The sequence below is a fragment of the Onychostoma macrolepis genome, chromosome 09 (assembly GCF_012432095.1).
Source record: "Onychostoma macrolepis isolate SWU-2019 chromosome 09, ASM1243209v1, whole genome shotgun sequence".
NCBI classification, from domain to species: Eukaryota; Metazoa; Chordata; class Actinopteri; order Cypriniformes; family Cyprinidae; genus Onychostoma; species Onychostoma macrolepis.
Window position 1 is genome coordinate 29,159,283 of NC_081163.1, and position 19,167 is coordinate 29,178,449.

The window sequence follows — 19,167 nt, forward strand, 5'->3', positions numbered from 1 at the left end:
GTGGGTTCTTTGAAGAATAGAAAGTTCAAAAGAACAGCATGTATATGAAATAGAAATATTTTGTAACACTGTAAATTCTGTGATCAATTTAATGCATCCTTGCCAAATCAAATTATTAATTAAAAAAAATCATAAATCATATTGACCTTAATTTGAACCTGTATTTTATTGGAAATAGAATAGAATAGAATAGAGCATGACACTCCAGATGAAAGGCACCATTTTCTTGCTAGTCATCTGAATGAAAAGAAGCATGTCGAGGATCTGGGGTACAGTGGCTGGTGTTTTTTGCCTGGTAATGTGGTGGTCGTGTGTTGTGTTTTGAACTGAGGGGGAGGAGACAGAGACACATCAGCATCTGAATGAAGCGTGCAAGCCGTCTGAAAGCACTGCGAGTCTGGGCACACAGGGTAAACAACACCGCCACCATCTTACTACTGTTTATATGCTTTTCTCCTCAATGGACGGACTATTGTTCAACCCGCAGATGATGATGGCGGACGTCAATGGCAACAGTAAGATAATGAACGCAGAACTGGAGGTGAAAAAGCTTCAGGAGCTCGTGAGAAAACTGGAGAGGCAAAACGAGCAGCTCAGGACGAGAGCAAACGCTGCGAACAACTGCACCTCCAGCGCCCGTCTTGGCCCAGACACCGGGAATTACTGCCTTTCACCTTCCTATACTCCATCTTTTGGACTATCGGATGAGCACTATCCGTATTTTCAGCCGCAGTCAGTGACTGGTACTGATGAGGATGATGCTACTGTGCTGGACGAGGTGGAAATACTAGACCTTCATGTTGTTCTTCCCATCGATGGAGAGTCTGATTACAGCTGGTACTGATGCTGCATTATTTGCTCTGTTAACAATGGTGTAATTCTTGCCTGAAAGGATTTGATTTTCGATTTTCAGCGTTGCTTGTTCTTTGTCAATGCTTAAATTCAGTTCCCATGAAATGTCACCATAAGTAGACCATGTGTCCAGGTCCATTGTTAGGTCGGTGAGTGTCTGAACATCACTGATGCAGGATATCTTATTAGTGGTGCAGATTGGCTTGCTGTGTTGATGTGAAAAATTTCCATATTATTCTTAAGATCATTTGTCTTTTAAATGTGAAGTGCACAGATGCATGAATATTTGGCTGTTCATTTGTGATCATTTCACACCAGATGATCAAAAGTATTCTAACTTGAACGTGAGCACTACACAGAGAAATAAAAACAGCAAATCTGGCCTGTCTTTGTTATGGTACGAAACATTAGTCTTGAATACAAAACTCCTACAGTGGGACTCGAAAGTCTGAGACCACATTAAAAAAAAAGTGAAAACTGTAATTGAAAACTGTAAAATGCTAAATAAACTGAAGAAGAATTATTTCATATTTTTCAATTTCTACTTATAGGCAAGTAATTAAAACAAATTTGTGTCCACATACAAGATGGTCAGAAGTTCTTGCTTCCATTCCATTCTTGCACTTATATATTACCACACATTATGTTCAGCTAAGATCACTTATCAGTATGTTTATACATTCGACTTCACAGACTTTAATCAAAATAGTCTACTGAGGATTCTGTCACTTCCTGTCATATCCATAATGCATGCCTATTTGCCTGTTTTGGGGGGCTCTAGTATATTTTAGAAAAACATATTTTGCCTGTTGATTCCCCAGTTTGGGTGTACTGAGAATATGCATTACCAATTTAAATACTGAAAGATGTTTAGTTCAGCTGTCATTATGAGTTCAGCTGTCACATCCATATCGAATTGCCCATGCTGGAGAACTTGTAGAGTTCATGCAACTTGAATGCTGCCAACACAATCTCATGGCAATTCATAGCTATTTTTCGTTTTGCTGAATTAGTGGCTGTTTAATCTGAGTTTGTACAGTTTCCTCTGGATTACATTGAATCAAAATTTAGACCTATAGTTATTTTTAATCTTGCTAAATAGTTAGTAGGACACTTTTAATAAATGAGATCATGTTTTTATTTGGATTTTAGATAGAGGTAAGTTAGATCATGTTTCAAACAAACGACTAAGATTTACTTAGGTAGTGGTCATACATGCCTTTTTATATTTTAGGTGCAGTTTCAAACTCTCTTTTAATCAGCTGAGCTAATTCAAATGGTACTAGGTTAATGATACAATTCATGGACCATCCAGGCAACATTATAATAATGAAAGTTTGCAAAAGTACAGATTGGAATGTTTTAACCATGTTTTTATGTCACCAGGTTGTACGTGTCTCCAAAAGCAAAGCTGTTTCCTCATCTTCTCCTCAGTCCTCTTCAGTGGTGCAGACATGTGCTGGACAACCCCAGACCAGAGGTGGAGTTAGCCAAACGCTCGTTGTGCTACAAACTGGACCAAGGTACCAACCATGAAATGTGAATGTCTAAAATATCAGTGTTGTGTATGGTCAAATTTGAGTTTGAGGTTTAGGGAAGCTTTTAAATCTTTAAATATTTCACCCAAAAGATGCAGCTTGTTTCTTCATCAGAACAGATTTGGAGAAATGTAGCATTACATCACTGGCTCACCAATGGATCCTCTGCAGTGAATGGGTGCCGTCAGAATGAGTGTCCAAACAGCTGATAAAAACATCACAATAATCCACACGACTCCAGTCCATCAGTCAACATCTTGTGAATTGAAATGATGCATGTTTTAAAAGAAACAAGTCCATCATGGTGTTTTTTTTGTTTGTTTGTTTGTTTTTACATCAAACTGTTGCTTTATCCATGATATTGTGAAAAATAATATAGCGAAAAAGTAATGTTGTCTGAATCAGGAGAGAAATATGCACAGATCAAGCGCCGTTAACACATGAAAACAGTCCACAACAGTTCCAAACAAATATGTTGCTATGTTTTTGATGTAAGGACTTTTTCACTGGAGGAAGTGTTATTATGGATTATTGGCCAGAAGCGATGTTTTAAAGTTAAACATCTTGATGATGGATTTGTTTCTTACAAACATGCAGCTTTTCACTTCACAAGACATTAATTGATGTTCCGGAGTGGAATACTTGTGGATTATTGTGATGTTTTTAACAGCTGTTTGGACTCTCATTCTGACGGCACCCATTCACTGCAGAGGATCAATTGGTGAGCAAGTGACATAATGCTGATTTCTTCAAACCTGTTCAGATAAAGATGGCCTGAAGGTGAAGGTTTTTTTTTTAGTGAACTATTTCTTTAATGGAATCTAGATAAAATGCAGATACATATACAGTTTAATTTTAGAAAACTGTAAGATGAATCTGAAAATGAACATTGGCTGACTGGGGAGTATTAACTGTTACTCAATATAAAATATAACTTGATATGATGATAAATAATAAGACCTTGAGGAGGTACAAAATTAGCACTGCAGTGTCTTGGTAGCTGAAAGGTGAACAGATAACCTACATTTTCTGTACTTGTGTAGTTCAGTAATGCTGCTGGAGGGGATGGTATCCATAGAAACAACTCTATATAAATCTGCCTGCAGAATCAGCACTAACTAAAATAGATATATTGGAGAATGTTCTGGGGACATGGTGAAATGTTTTTGTATCAGTTATTCCTTTGGATCAGTCCGTACATAAATGATGTATGAGGCACACATATACAGAGATGTGTGTTGTGGAGTTGCGGAGCGCTCTGAAAGGCTTTTGAAAGGCCAGATTCAGCGTGTTTGGCTCTCTGTAAACGGGGTCATGAATACATCTTTGTTCCGGCAGCCTCTGAAAACCTTTGTTTTCTGGGTAGCCGTGAATGCTTGTTTTTATGTGATCTTGGAAAGGCTAATTGTTAAGGTACGCATAAGTACTGCGATCCGCTTGACTACCAATAACTCATTCAACCCAGTTTCACTCTTTTAAAGGAATAGTTTGACCCAAAATGAATATTTCAAACCTTTTCTTCTTCCACAGAACACAAAAGGAGAAATTGAGAAGAATGTCCTAGTTACTGTTTTCCAAAATTGTCAGAAATAGCTTAAAGGGATAGTTCACCCAAAAATGAAAATTCTGTCATCATTTACTCACCCTCAAGTAGTTCCAAACCTGTTTGAATGTGTTTGTTCTGCTGAACATAAAGGAAGATATTCTGAAGAATGTGGGAAACAGAGCAGTTCTGGGGCACCACTGCCTTCCATAGTATTTTTTTTTTCCTACTGTGGAAGTCAGTGGTGCCCCAGAACAGCCTGGTTACAAACTTTCTTCAGAATATCTTCCTTTGTGTTCAGCAGAACAAAGACATTCAAACAGGTTTGGAACTACTTGAGGGTGAGTAAATGATGACAGAATTTTCATTTTTGGGTGAACTATCCCTTTAAATTTCTTAATTGTTTAAATGTATTTTTTTTTTTATGTAATTAATAAAAACTACAGAAACTTTATTTATTTACTTACTTATTTTTTATCCTTATTCACCATAGTACACTAACCATACTATTAATATATTAATGTTGCTGTTTGTCATGTTTATTTATTAATTGCACTTCTCTTTTCCCATTAGCCAAAAGATGGAGAGGCGTCCTCTCTTCAAGTGTTCTGTACAGTCCTGTAGATGAACTCTCTTCTTTAAGCAGCTGTTCTAAACCCTATACTAAACCTGCACTAACTGAGCAAACAGGTAACACTTGCGCCTCACTCATCCTAACTCAAGACCAGAAACAATTTCTCATTATTATTCATTAGATGCTTTCTCTAACTCTCTCTAACTGCTAATAGAGGTTCTGTACTCTATGCCTGATAAACTGCATAGCTTGTACTGTGTATTATACAGGCCCTTGTGGAAAAGAAGTAGACTTACATAGCTTACTTTTAAAAAGAGTACATATTACAGAAATTATATACTTTCAAAGTGAACTGAATGTTTTCAGCCACTTTATTTACAAAAAAAATGTATATAGTTTTAATATGGAATGCAATTAGCTGAACTTCAGAGAGCTTTTTTGACCCATTTAAGTAGGACTAAAGTTTATCTTTATATGCAGTTTCATAATTCTTTTGTCTTTGAAATATAGTTAAAGTGTAGGCTACTGCTGAATGAACTGACATTTATGATATACTAAATTATACTTTAATGTAATTTCAGTAACACTTTATTTTAAGGTGTACTTGTTACACGTTATATGTACTTATTATTATAATAACAATTAATTATGCATAATTGCATGCAAGTAACCCTAAGCCAAACCTTAATCCTAACCCTACCCATATAGTAAGTACTAGTGCTGTCAAATGATTAATCGCGATTAATCGCATCCAAAATAAAAGTTTTTGTTTACATAATATACAGTGCCCTCCAAAAGTATTGGAACAGTGAAGACAAAATTGCTTTGTCGGCTGTGGAGTCAAGACATTTGCAAATATGATTAAAAGATGAATATGAGACAAAACTACAGAATGTCACATTTTATTATTAGGCGTTTCAACACATATATGTTTTACCAAATAAAAAGAACAGCACTTTTAGAGTTCATCCCACTCATTGATGTGAGCATAAGTATTGGGACAGTTAACATAAGGCAGATATAAAAGATTAAAAGCTATTATTTAGTTGCAGATCCCTTGTGCAGTGAGTCTGTGACCCATAGACATCACCAGACTCTTGGTCTCATCCTTTGAAATACTTTTCCCAGCCTTTAATGCAGCCAATTCCAAGTGTTTCTTGTTTTGGGGAGTTTCTGCCTTTACTCTCCTCTTCAGCTGGTGAAATTCATGTTCAATCGGATTTAAATCTGGAGATTGATTTGGGCAATCTAAGACTTTCCATTTCTTTGCCCTTATAAACTCCTTGACTGAACTGGCAGGTGTTTTGGGTCATTGTCCTGATGCAATATGAAGCAACTCCCAACGAATCTGGTGGCATTTTCTTGAATATTGGTAGGCAAGATGGTTTTGTACTCTTCCAAATTCATTCTGCTACTGTCATCATACATTAAGTCATCAGTAAAGTTGAGAGGGTCTGTTCCAGAGACAGCCATGCATGCCCATGCCATGACCCCACCTCCACCATGCTTTACAGATGAGGCTGTGTGCTTGGGATCATTGCAGTTCCTTTTTTTCTCTCCACATTTTTGCTGTCCCATCACTTAGATAAAGGTTCATCTTTGTCTCATCGGTCCATAAACACAGTTCCAAAACTCTTCTGGCTCACCTTTGTGCTTTTTTGCAAACTCTAATCTTGCTGTGTAGCATCTGTAATTCTGTGTCAAAGTCTCCTGAGGACAGTAGATTGTCAGAGCATCACCCCAGCTTTCTGGAAGTTGTTGGTGATTTTACAGACATTCATTTAGGGTTCATTTTCACAGCTTTTATGATTTGCCTGTCATCAACTACTGTTGTTTTCTCAGCCGATCAGGTCGTTGTTGGTTGCTGGTGTCGCTGGTGGTTTCCAAACTCTTGATTTCTCCATGCCTTTTGTTTTTGCTAGAGCTCTAACTGACTTCCTCTTTTCTTTTAGCATCCAAATTGCTTACTTTTCTCTCAAAGTCAGCTCCCTCATCTTCATCCTGGTTTGTTTGTGTCATCATTGAATGCAAGATTCAGAATGCGGAAGTAATGGATATAACTGATACGACACATTCCCTGCTTTTAATATCTGAAGAATTAATGCAACAGGACACAGCTGATCACTTAGAAAGACCTGTGAGGCAACTGTTCCAATACTTATGCTCACATCAGATAGAGGGATGAAACTCTAAAAGTGCTGAACTTCTTAGCTGGTAAAACATCTATGTGTTGAATCACCCAATAATAAAATGGGACATTCTGTAGTTTTGTCTCATATTCATCTTTTAATCATATTTGTAAATGTCTTGACTCCACAGCCAACAGAGCAATTTTGTCTTTACTGTTCCAATACTTTTGGAGGGCACTGTATGTGTGTTTATTGTGTATTTTATTATGTATATATAAATACAAACACATGCATGTATATATTTAAGAAAAATGTTATGTTTATATATTTAAAATATTTATATATAATATCAGTTATATGAATGTAAACATATACAGGGAAATGCATGGAAATATTTTCAGAATATATACTGTATGTGTGTGTATTTATACATACATTTTAAATATACACAGTATACACACATATATTATGTAAACGAAAACCTTTATTTTGGATGCGGTTAATCGTTTAGCAGCACTAGTAAGTACATGTGGTTAATCAATATTATCTCAGTACTTAAATGTATAATTACACTGTAATAAAGACACCTTGAAATAAAGTGTAACCAATTTCTATTGAAATGCATATATGTAATGTATTTAAATATATTTGTAATTACACATTTGTAGTAATGGAGTTGCAATTTAGTACATTTAAAATATATTAACTTTAAAAGTAATATTAAATGACACTTTACACGTGTTTTAGTAAAGTAGACTATTAAAACAATAAAAAATATATATATTTTAAAGCAAAACTTTTAACTTGACATTATTACAAAGTGCACTTTTTAAAGGTGCACTTAAGTGTGTTAAGAAAGTCATTAAAGTGTAAAGGCACTTAAGTGGACTTTTATTAATATGCAAGTACAGATTTTTAAATACTTTTAAGATTTGAAGTACACTACAGCTGCATATTCAATACACTTAAGTGCCCTTTTTCACTAGGGTCATATGTATAATATAGAACTATTATTAATTTTTGATTGAAATATGCTGGTAAACTAGGTAGTTGAGAAAAGTAAAGACGTAGCAGTCAGAATAGCTGAGAAAGAACATATTGATTTCCAGGCATCAGGTATCATTTCCTTCAGTCAGCTCAGCATTTTTCAAGCCATGAGAAATGGGAGACATCACTGATGAGTTGTGATGACCTCATGGTGTCTGGAAGTGACCGCTGCAGCATATGTTACACAAGACAAAGATTTGGTTGTGATACTTTGTCACAGAAGGTCTGCATATGGTCCTGGTTGGACTAGATTTATATGCATTAGATCAGTTGTTCTCAACTGGTTTTGCTTTAGGACACAGATCTTACAGTGGACAGCAAATGACATCCCAACAAAGAATTTCTTTAGTACACAAAACTGAATTTAATGCCTTTATAGTTTTGATCGTTGTTTATAAAGGTGATTTTTACTCCATACCATATTTTGATTTATCTATCAACTCTCTCCTGAACCAGATCCACCTTCCCCAAACCATCAGAAGTCTCTCACAGGGAGAAACTGCTCAAGCCTAACCGAAAGATCTCCCACATTCCTCTATCACACGGCTACACAAAGTAAGCTTGACCAAGATCTCCCATCATGCTCCACAAAGCATACACACAACTTATCCAGTGCTGTATTTGGAGTCTTTCAAAAGTTTGGGGTTGATAAGATTTTTTTTTTTTATGATTTTGAAAGAAGTCACTTATGCCAACCAAGGCTGCATTTATTTGATCAAAAACAATATTGTGAAATGTTATTAAAATCTATATTAATATATTTTAAAATGTAATTTATTCCTGTGAGGTAAAGCTCATTTTTCAGCATCATTACTCCAATCTTCAGTGTCACATGATCCTTCAAAATAATATGCTGATTTACTGCTCAAAAAACTGTTTTCTTTACTTTCATTTACTGCTTTCTTATTATTATCGGTGCTTCTTAAATTATATTTATGAATTGGTTCAAACTAGAGATGCACCGATTGCAATTTTCTTGGCTGATTCCGATTTCCGATTTTTTGGAAGTGTGACCTGCCAATACCGATTTTTGCCGATTCTGATTTTCTCTCTAAGAACTATAACTGACAGCATATACAAACATAAATCTCTGCAAATTTCAGTGCAAAAAATATTTACATAATAAAAGAAATTATGAAACATTACAATTCCCCCAATCTGGACTGAGTTACAGATTTTCTCTCACTTAAGCAACTCACAAAATAAAGTGCTCTGTGACTGGAAAGAGGAAGAAATAGTTAACTTAAAATGAGTTGCTGTATGTAAAAAAACAGATGTCATTTCCCACTAAGTTTATAAATGGTCATTTTTTTCCCCTAACCTTATTAAATGTGTCATCTTTCACATCAAATTCTTACTTTGTTTCAGTTAATTCAGTTAGCATAATAAGAAACTGTAGAGTTGTTACCATTCAAATGAAATTAGTATTAACAAACTCTTATCTTTCCACTGCTGAGGAAACAGAAGCTGCGTCTGAAGTGTTATTAGATGCATTTACACAGACAGTTTGATGAAGCTGAGGTGCCATAAATGCATTTACACTGCAATTTCAAATTCATAAATAATTTTATAAGATATTTTAAACATACAAATAAATGTTGAAAAAATGCAATGATACTTTGAAATATGACTAAACCACCAGTAGGTGGCGGCAAGTGTCCGTTTTAATGAGTGAGTCATTTATTCATTCATTCATTCAACCAATTCATTCAAATGGCTGACTCATTCAGAAACAAGGCAAGTGACTGTCCTTATGAACCGGCCACTGAATCATTGACTCACTGGATTCATTCAGTAACGAAACACCGCTGTGTTGCTCGGAGACATGAAACAGTTCTGCTGTGGCTTTGATCTGAACTATTTTCATCAGCGAAACTGAGCAAAAACAGTCAATATTTTGTCTAAAATCTAAGTCGCTTAATTTTAACTTCTTGTTTATTGAAATACTATTGTATAAAATCAGTGTCATTGCAATCGTGTTGATATTGATATTCGGGGAAACATCATGGCCGTATAATGTTGCTTATCTAAATCATATTTTGTAAAAAAATAAATAAATTCTACAGCGGTATGCATCTATAAATTTCTGTGAGTTACTTTCTGTGAGAGGCTGTGCAAGCCTCATCTGGCACGACATAAATACATTATCAGTCGCTACTTACATTGAATGCAATTAAAATTAGAATAATTCTCACACACGCGACTGGGAGTGTGCACGTGGCTGTGACGTCATTGCCTGTGCTGCTGGCAATAAAAGGATCGGCTCGGAATCGGCAAGATGTGAGACTGACCGGCCAGTCACCGATCCGGGCCGGTCATGCGGAAAATCGTCCGATTCCGATCACTGGCTGGTCAATCGGTGTATCTCTAGTTCAAACCCTAAATTTTGATTTACTATTAATCAAAAATATTTCTTTCCCCAAAAACAAAAACAATCACACAAAGTAAAAAAAAATTATATAATTACATTTTCTGTAGATGTTAGCCAAAATGTTACTTATCGTAGGTCAGTATGATCATTTTTTTGCTTTTTACAATTTAATTTAACCATAAATAATATGACAGTACAATTTTCATTGAAGATAAAACTAAAAACATTGTTAGTCAATGTTTAATTTAGTTTACTTACTATAAAATAAAGACACCTTCAAAAGTAATGTTTAATTGTGATTTTTTAAAATATGCATCATATTTTCTGTTATGCACAAAAATAAATAAATATATAAAACCCCAAATAATTTCTGCAGTCAATAAATCAGTATGTTTTCTGCACATCAACACTGTGTGTCAAGCAAAAATATGTGTGAGATTGAGTTCTCCATGTCTCTTTCAGGTAATAGTCCTTGTCAAAGGCCTCTCAGTCCTCAGTCGTCCATAGACAGTGAGCTCAGTGTCTCTGAACTGGAGGACGACTCCATCTCTATGAGCTATAAGCTTCAGGACATGACTGATGTGGAGGTCATGGCCCGACTGCAGGAGGAGAGTACGTCTGCTTTAATACATCACATGGTCACCCTCATGTCATTCCAAACCTGTAGGATTTTTTTCTGTGGAACATAAAAAAGGTATTTTGAAGAATGTTGGTCACCAAACACTTTCAGTTCCCATAAACTGCCATTATAATTAAAGCTGCAAGCAGCATTGAAAGGGCCCTCGCACCCGGGCTCACCGCCATCTGGTGGCTTTAGGAAAACTGCGAACGGTCAGCAATATGCATTTAAAGCGGTAATTATAGGAGGAATATGTCATTTATATGTGCCAAACTTCCTGCTGCCAGCTGGTGGCACTATGACTATAACTGGATATTGACATGTAGATGTCTTCAGGCCGAGACTTTTCTCAAACATGTGAAGTTTGGTGCAGATTGAACATGGCATGTTTGAGTTAATGTAAAACATGACATATCCTGTTGCCAACAGGTGGTGATATGATTATAACAGAATATTGGCCTTTAGATGTATTCAGGACAGGACTCTTATCAAACATGTGACGTTTGGGGCAGATCGGACATTGTATGCCTGAGTTACAACAACTTCCTGTTTCATGGCAAAACATCGAAATTTGTCAGGCTGCCATGGACATGCCCTTCAACGAAAACTCAAGATCTTCGCAATTTAACGTCACAAAGGGCTTTAGATTACACGGACCAAATTTGGTGTTGATCTGTTTAAATCTCTAGGAGGAGTTCGTTTATATACAACGCCTGAAAATGGCAAAAACAGCACAAAATTTGCTGAGAAAATTCAAAATAACAGACTTCCTGTTGTGTTTCGGACTTCATACCAGGGGACTATTTTGTAGGTATTGGTGTGTTACATGTGTCTACCGAATTTCGTGCATTGGCACTTCATTTAAATGTTATAGGTGGCGCTATTGAGCCATTTTGCCACACCCACTTCTGAAATCCATATCAGATGTAAAGTTTTATGAGTTTTCGGGCATGTTTAGGCCCTAAAAATTGCAATTCATTTTGGAGAAGAAGAAGAAGAAGAAGAAACTGAGCAATTCCGAAAGAGTCCTAGCACCTTGGGCCTAATTACAATGGAAGTCAATGGGAACCGAAACTGTTAGATTACCAACATTCTTCAAAAGTGTAAACTGGGGCAGAAGTAGTATTTTGTACTCAGGATGCTTCATGTGTTTGTGTGTAGGTCTACGGCAGGAGTACGCGAGCACCGCTGCCACAGCCACGCGCCGCAGTGCCAGTTTTTCGGTGCACACAAGTGCGCGCAGGAGTATGAGGAGTGAGGCTGAGCTGGAGGAAGAGGAGGAGTACGATCAGCTGTCCGCTCCGCAGCCGCGGCTCTTCCGGACGTCCTCCATGCAGCGCAGCACGTCCCACTCACAGAGCCTCTCCAGCATGAGAGAGTGCCGGCGCAGCCCCTCCACGCCTCAGTACCTCAGCAGCCTGTCCTTCCAGCAGTTGCCCATGCCCAACCACAGCTCCAGCACAGCTACAGAGACCCAGAGCTACAGAACCAATGCAGGTCAGACGACACACGCTCTTATCAAGCACAGACTGAAAATATACTGATAACACTGACACAGCAATAACTTACTGGTACTGGTTACTCCAGTCTCTCTGTTTTGATGTGAAAGCTGTTTGGTGGAATAGATCTTTGATTGGCGCCATCTTGTGTTTGGAAACCAAACTGAAGCTAAATAGCCTTGGAGATCTTTAGTTAGTTGTAATAAATATGTTGAGCACAAAACTTATTTTTATATAATTACCCAATTAAAACAAAAAAACTGGCTAGAGACACAAAGTTTTTTTTTTTTTTTTTTACTGTAAGATTTTGTATGCTTTATTTATTTTAAAACTTAGTTTTTCTTGAAGGTGTATGTGTACAGGTTTATATATCCTGGTGGGGACTTAAACCTGAATACACACAGACTCATGGGGACTCGTGTCACGGTGGGGACCTAAATTGAGGTCCCCATGAGTACAAAAGCTTATAAATCATACAGTTTTTTTTTTGTTTTTTTTTTGAGAAAGTAAAAATGCACAAAGTCTCCTGTAAGGGGTAGGTTTAGGTGTGGGGTTGATGTAGGGCGATAGAAAATACGGTTTGTACAGTATAAAAACCTTTACACCTATGGAGAGTCCCTACAAGGATAGCTGACCAGACATGTACATGTGTGTGTGTGCGTGTGCGCACGTATGCATGTATATTCTAAAACTAAAACTCTTCTTCCATAGAAACAATAGTTATAGAATAGAAAAAAGAAATATAATTTTTTAAGTTTGTTTTCATGTATTCAAAATAGTAATAATTGCATTGTATATGCATGCATTGCCTTACTTTTTTCAGACAAGCTACGGAGGAGCATGCCAAACCTAATTCGAGCTCCCAGCATTCCCAGTGTCATCAGTGTGCCTAATGTTCCTGCTCCGACCGGTCACGTTGCCACATCGTCCTCATCTTTGTCATTACTCCGAAACAGTCAGAGTTTTGATTCCCACAGTGGTCTGACCAAGATACAGTCTGCAAGTAAGTCCAAACATCACATTAAATGATAATAGTTATCTCAGTAGCTGATTATATCACACCAAAATCATCTTTGAAACGCCTCTCAGGCATGCATCTCTTTGAATGGGGAAACATCAAATTCTCCAAAACTGTTCACTAAGCTTACGATTAAATTTCATATTTTGAAATCACCAAAGAAATCTGACAACAACTGTATCATTAATGTTGTTTCTTTTGCTCAAATAGCATTATAAAAAGCTTATGTTTCACGCTAGATCAGCCAGTGCGCATGCGCAGTCCTGAGCGCACGTCTCAGAACGCTGACTGTTTCTATAGCAACCTGGACTTCTAACAGCAGATTTTACCAATTAACGATTGGCTCTTTTATTCAGAAGGCGGGGCTTCTTGTGGTTGAGTGGCCATATTGAGTGTTGCATTTTTCCCCCATTCAAAACTATATGAGTGACATGTCTTGGGTATTCTATAGTCTTTGATCACACTTTGTCATGAACCTCAGGTCAAATTTTATTGCTCTCTGTTCAATCTCAGTTCCCTCTCCGGGGCAGTTACTGCAGCGAGTTCAGAGCGTTGGCAACTTCTCAACACGGCCTCCTCTGAAAGCCACAGCCTACGTGAGCCCTACCATCCAGAGTGCCACCACAATGCCTTCCTCTGTTAGTCTCAACTCTATCCCCAGCAGCAGCAGCAGCATCCCTCTCCCCAGCAAACCCAGCGCCCCCTCCTCCAGTCGCAGCGCTCTACCTCGGCCTGCTTCCTTTGTTGGGACAAGTGGGGCCTCACGCAGTAAAATTGCCCAGCCCATGCGCAGGTAATTATTCACAATTTTTCCTCCTCTGCTTTTGTGAATGTATTACTGTACATTCGCTTATGGGCTTCTCATCCAGGATGTACTGTTTGCTTTTTATAATATCTATTTTAGCTGTTCCAAAGAGGATAAGTGTTTTATTGTTAAACATTTACTATTAATTACCAAATTTCATATTCATTGAAGCAAATGTACATGTAGTTACCAGTAAACTTCAGACAAACTCAGAAAAATGAATTGTTGTTGGCTGCAAAATAGTGTTAGGCTTATGTTTAATGATATGGACATAAAACATATATATTGACTTGAAGTCACTTTTTGTAATTCAATAATTGATTTATCTGCAAAAACAACTTGATTTAGAGGCTTTTCTCAGTAAAATATTGATATTGCAATTTCTTTTTCATTAATTCATTAATTATCATATAATTAATTCAATTAAAATTTGTGATATTTGACAGCCCTAAAAATACTGACAGGAATGATTGATTCTTAGACCTCCCTAGTAACATTTATCTATTTTTTATTTATTTTTTTGTAAGAGATTATTACTTTTAATAAGGATGCATTCAAATGAGACATCGTAAAGTCATTTATAATGTTACAAAAGATTTCTATTTCAAATAAATGCTGTTCTTATGAACTTTTTATTTATCAAATAAACCTAAAAAAAACATATTATGGTTTCCACAAAAACATGAACTATCACAACTGTTTTGATAATAATAAGAAATGTTTCTTAGGCATAATCAGCATAATAGAATGATTTTTGAAGGATCATGTGGCACTGAAGACTGGAGCAATGCTGAAAATTCAGCTTTGATCACAGGAATAAATTAAATTTTTAAATATATTCAAATAGAAAACATTTATTTTAGATTATATTAATATTTCTGTTTTTACTGTATTTGTATCAAATAAATGCAGCCTTGTTGAGCATAACAGACTTCTTTCGACAACAAAATCTTTTGAGCAGCAGTATAGCTTTAAAAATGTTTTAAAAAGGTTTAAAAATATTTAATTTCACAGTATTTCATTGTTCATTTTTATTTGTTCATAATTCATTATAATACAACTCATGTTAATTTATACAACTTGAAATTTGAGTTCAAATGTATTCATATATGTAGAAATTTACATTAACCAAGAATTGGTTAAAAATGGTTCATTGTTAGTTCATGATGGTAACAAATTGATTCTTATTGACAAACGATAATGATATTTTATGTACACTATAATGTATAATACACTGAAGTACTGCTGTCATTAACACTAGTCACTGTCATTGCAGTTTACTGACCCCGCCGAAGAGTGTCTCTGCTCTGAGCGCCCTGCGTGACGGCAGCTGGAGGGACGGCTGCTATTAAACTGCTCAGACCTTAAATGTCTCAGGCCCAGCTGGCTGGGCACAACTGAGCACAACTGGACCTGAAGTGGAAATAAGATAACATCAAGTGATTCGAAGTTGAAAAGCACTGTTAACAAATGCAATACAGCACCACTGCAATATGCCTAATGGCTGAAACCCAGAGCATTATGCATACAAGTGTTTACGTGCAAATAATTTGCCTAATTGCAGCACAATTTTTTAACCATTGAAACCAATTGTCAAATGATATTAATAATTAGATATGAACATAAGGACAGTATTGGTTTTGGAAGATGTTATAATTTAATAAGCATATATCATTGTTTCTCAAATAGCACTTTTACTGTTAACTTGCATTGTTACATTAGATAACCAGTATTGCCAGACTAGTACCTGATTGGTTTCTGTTGCGCAAGTTGCATTCCTTTTCTAATAATGTTGTCAATTATGTTGCAACATATGGCAAGTGAATTATGTGGGTGATCTGATGCATTTGCAAAAGCAGACGAAATGGACTGTAAAACACTGTTGAAGTACAAATGCAGCCTAAAGTAAATGGCAGCCATTCCAGATTGTATGTTTACATGATGCTCGTGATACAGAGCACTTGTGGACAAGACATTTGCACATCAAATGGTAACATTTGTTTTTCTTTTTTTAAAGAACTGGTTTATGATGGAGTGGAATGGATAGTATGTTTTTCCTGTGTTTAATAAAAGGCTTTTGAACTGAAATATGTTTAGAAATGTTTCGCACTGTCTCGGGAAAACTGAAATACCATATTCAAGAGAGTATTTCAATTTTTCGAACTTGTTTTCCTTTTTCGAACTTGTTGTAGGCTGTTTGTCTGGTTTGCTCAATCTTGATATACTATCGACAAAATGTCAGCAAAGGAAGTTATACTCATTTAATAGATATGGTATAACTCATAGTGTAAAATAGTCTAACTGATTGCTTTTAGATGGAAAAACTGCCCATAACTCCTGGTCTAGGACCTGTTTTCTTGGTAATAATAGCATAATGAAATAGATTTGGCAAACAATCCAGTGTATCTTCTGCTTTGGAAAGTGTCAAAATGATTTTACAATGCATTTTCGCAGATAGCAGCCAATCCTTGGAGATAGGTCTGGCTGCAGACCATGAGTGAGTGAAGAAATACGTCACCTCCACTCTGTGTTGCCAAGTCCGCGGTTTTCCCCTGGATCTTTTTAAATTAATTTATTTTATTTTTTTATTGATGCCAAAACACTTAACAAGCGCATAACCACAACAACCTCAAAAACAATAGAGGACAAAATACAAACAATAATACAAGACAGAAAGTAAAATAAATAAATAAACTAAAAGACAACAAATAAATAAATAACATAAACCAAAGGGGGGAAATACAAGGTTAAACATTGAAAGCAATTTTTGACTTCTGAATGATTTTTAATTTTTTTTTGTTTTTGTTTGTGTTTTTTATGCCCATTAAAGACAAAGCTTAAGAATTTAGTCAACCAGAAAAATTGACAGTTCTGGGTTCTTACCCAAAAATTTACACTTGTGAATAAAACATTTGCCAAGTATAATAAAAAGATTACCAATAGCCTATATTTAATACAGGAGTTAGAGTTATAATAAAAGAAAATAATATCAAAAGTGTTGATACATTTTCAAACATTTGTTTTATCTGAAAGATAGGTACATAACTCATTCCCAAAATAATTTACATAAACACATTAACAAAAAAGATGTACAATGGCCTCTTCTATATAACAGAAAGTACTTTTTTCCCCAATAATATTTTCCCCATATACATATTAAGTGCACTATTACAAGGGTAGCATCTATGTAATATTTTAAATGTGACTTCTTTTATTTTGTTTATTAATAAATATTTGTGCGGAAGAGACCAAGCAACATTCCAATTAATGTTGTTCAATGCCATCCATTTAAAAGAAGACCCTGGAATAGATTTTCTGTTGATATGATTTCGAACAAAGCGGTTATTGAATTTGTCCTCAACAATCAAAATCCCTTCTACTGAAATAGAATTGTTAGGCCTATATATAGAAACAGGATTAAAGGTTTGCTCTCCTTTCAACAGAGTTTTTATAACACTAGGAACGGCATTAAATACAATGTTATATTCTTTTAACGAAGCCCCAAAATCAAATTTCCTGGAAAATTCTGAAAAGGAATATAGCTGACCATTGTCATCTATCAACTGATTTTTTCCAAATATGTTGCCGCAGGTTGAAGCAAAACCAATAACGTGATATTTAGTCCCTGCAATACGATTTTTACCAGGGGACCCCCCTCGAAATGCCATTGGGCTGGTTTTGGGCTTTTACTTTTTTTTTTTATTCAAAGAACAATAACATACAATATTTTATCAAGAAATAACATCAAAAAATAAAATAAAAATAAAAAGGAAATGGATTGAAAAATAAATGACAACAAATAGGAGCTGCCGGGGGAGGTAAGCATAAAAGTTTTAAACAAAGACACAAGATATACATAGGCCCTATATACATGTATACATATATCAAAATCAAATAAATATATTATAAAGTTCATAAGCTTTCAAAGTTCTTACAGTTTTCTTATAAAATATAAGAAAGTATAAAAAATATAAGAAAGTATAAAAGAATCTCTTATACTGTCAATATGTATATATATATATATATATATATATATTTCAGTCAACAAAACTATAAAATTGGGTTTCTTATTAGTAAATTTACACTTATGAACGAGAAATTTGGTCGGCAGTAGCCTATAAGTAAACTAATTAAGTAAAAATACTGTTCATATTCAGAATAGTCAGTAAAGCCAAAGAGTGCATTTTTCATAGGCGTGAAAAAGGTCTTAAACACTAAATATTTTAACTGATCTTTTTTTTTTTTACTTTACACCATAGTGTAACTGAATATGTACAGTGCCAAAATAAGTGAAAGTGCAAGTGCAGTTTCCTCATATTCATTGCTGAAAATACAATTTACAATTTTTTTTTTTTTTGTAAATGATTTGCTGGATAAAATCTATGAATGAGTTTATAAGAAACTTCTTTAATCTTCTTTCTAAGATAATATTTCTGCGGTAACAACCACACTTTTCTCCAGCAAATCAATTTTCCATTTAATAAAGAGGTCCAATGAGACAAAAGATAAGGTACAGTAACAATTTCTCTTTGGAAAAGAGTACGAATAGCTGTATTATTACTCTTGGGATTTAACAAATTTGACCAATATAAGATTTAGTAACATCAAGAGAAGCTGAATCAGGAGAATGGTCTTTATTAATACCTCTACATAACATGTGAGTACCTGAAGAGATTGAACCAATAACAACTGAGTAATTGGTATTTTACAATATAAAAAGGAATTTGTCATAATCAAAGAGTGTTCCTTCTTTGTTGTTTAACTGACTAACCAATTTAATATTGTTGTGAAACCAGTTCTTAAAAAAAAAAGAGATTTGTGTTTTGTTAACTGCTTGAAAATTTGCATTTTCACCATGGATGTGTGTAATTTGAATTGTAGAGCAAAAGTATTGTCAAGTTATGTTTACCACAGACCATATTTTATTCATTATTTGTAAAAACCCATAGGAAAATCTTGAGGGAACCAGTGGAGAATTACTAAATTACTAAAACACTCTATTCTCAGGGAAAGCAAGAACTGAAATCTATTCTAAACCTATTCTAAATCTACTATTATATCACTTATATATTATCATCTTGTTATACTCACTATTTTATTATCACTACTACAATTTGTACATATCACTTTTACTATATGTTTACTATATTAGCCTACTATATTTGAGTGCAT

At 35.3% G+C, this 19,167-nt stretch overlaps 1 protein-coding gene across 2 annotated transcripts; it reads left to right on the forward strand.

Moving 5' to 3' along the window:
- Positions 1–188: 188 nt before the first annotated feature.
- slain1a (SLAIN motif family, member 1a) lies at positions 189–16,067 on the forward strand. 2 transcript variants are annotated; one of them, XM_058787297.1, is made up of 9 exons: positions 189–837; positions 2,239–2,375; positions 4,507–4,623; positions 8,140–8,238; positions 10,517–10,666; positions 11,835–12,170; positions 12,996–13,175; positions 13,704–13,983; positions 15,272–16,067. In XM_058787297.1, the coding sequence occupies exons 1-9, from the start codon at positions 446–448 to the stop codon at positions 15,345–15,347; spliced, it is 1,767 nt and encodes a 588-aa protein (XP_058643280.1). In that variant the 5' UTR covers positions 189–445; the 3' UTR covers positions 15,348–16,067. The 2 variants fall into 2 exon arrangements, with proteins under 2 accessions (XP_058643280.1, XP_058643281.1); XM_058787298.1 differs by lacking the exon at positions 4,507–4,623.
- Positions 16,068–19,167: the final 3,100 nt, after the last annotated feature.

What these genes read in the sequence shown, in the direction of transcription:
- slain1a (XM_058787297.1), top strand. Translation starts at nt 446, where the DNA reads ATGCTTTTCTCCTCAATGGACGGACTATTGTTCAACCCGCAGATGATG. An exon ending in GGCCCGACTGCAGGAGGAGA is followed by an intron (nt 10,667 to 11,834) that starts GTACGTCTGCTT and finishes GTTTGTGTGTAG; the next exon opens with GTCTACGGCAGGAGTACGCG. An exon ending in GACCAAGATACAGTCTGCAA is followed by an intron (nt 13,176 to 13,703) that starts GTAAGTCCAAAC and finishes GTTCAATCTCAG; the next exon opens with TTCCCTCTCCGGGGCAGTTA.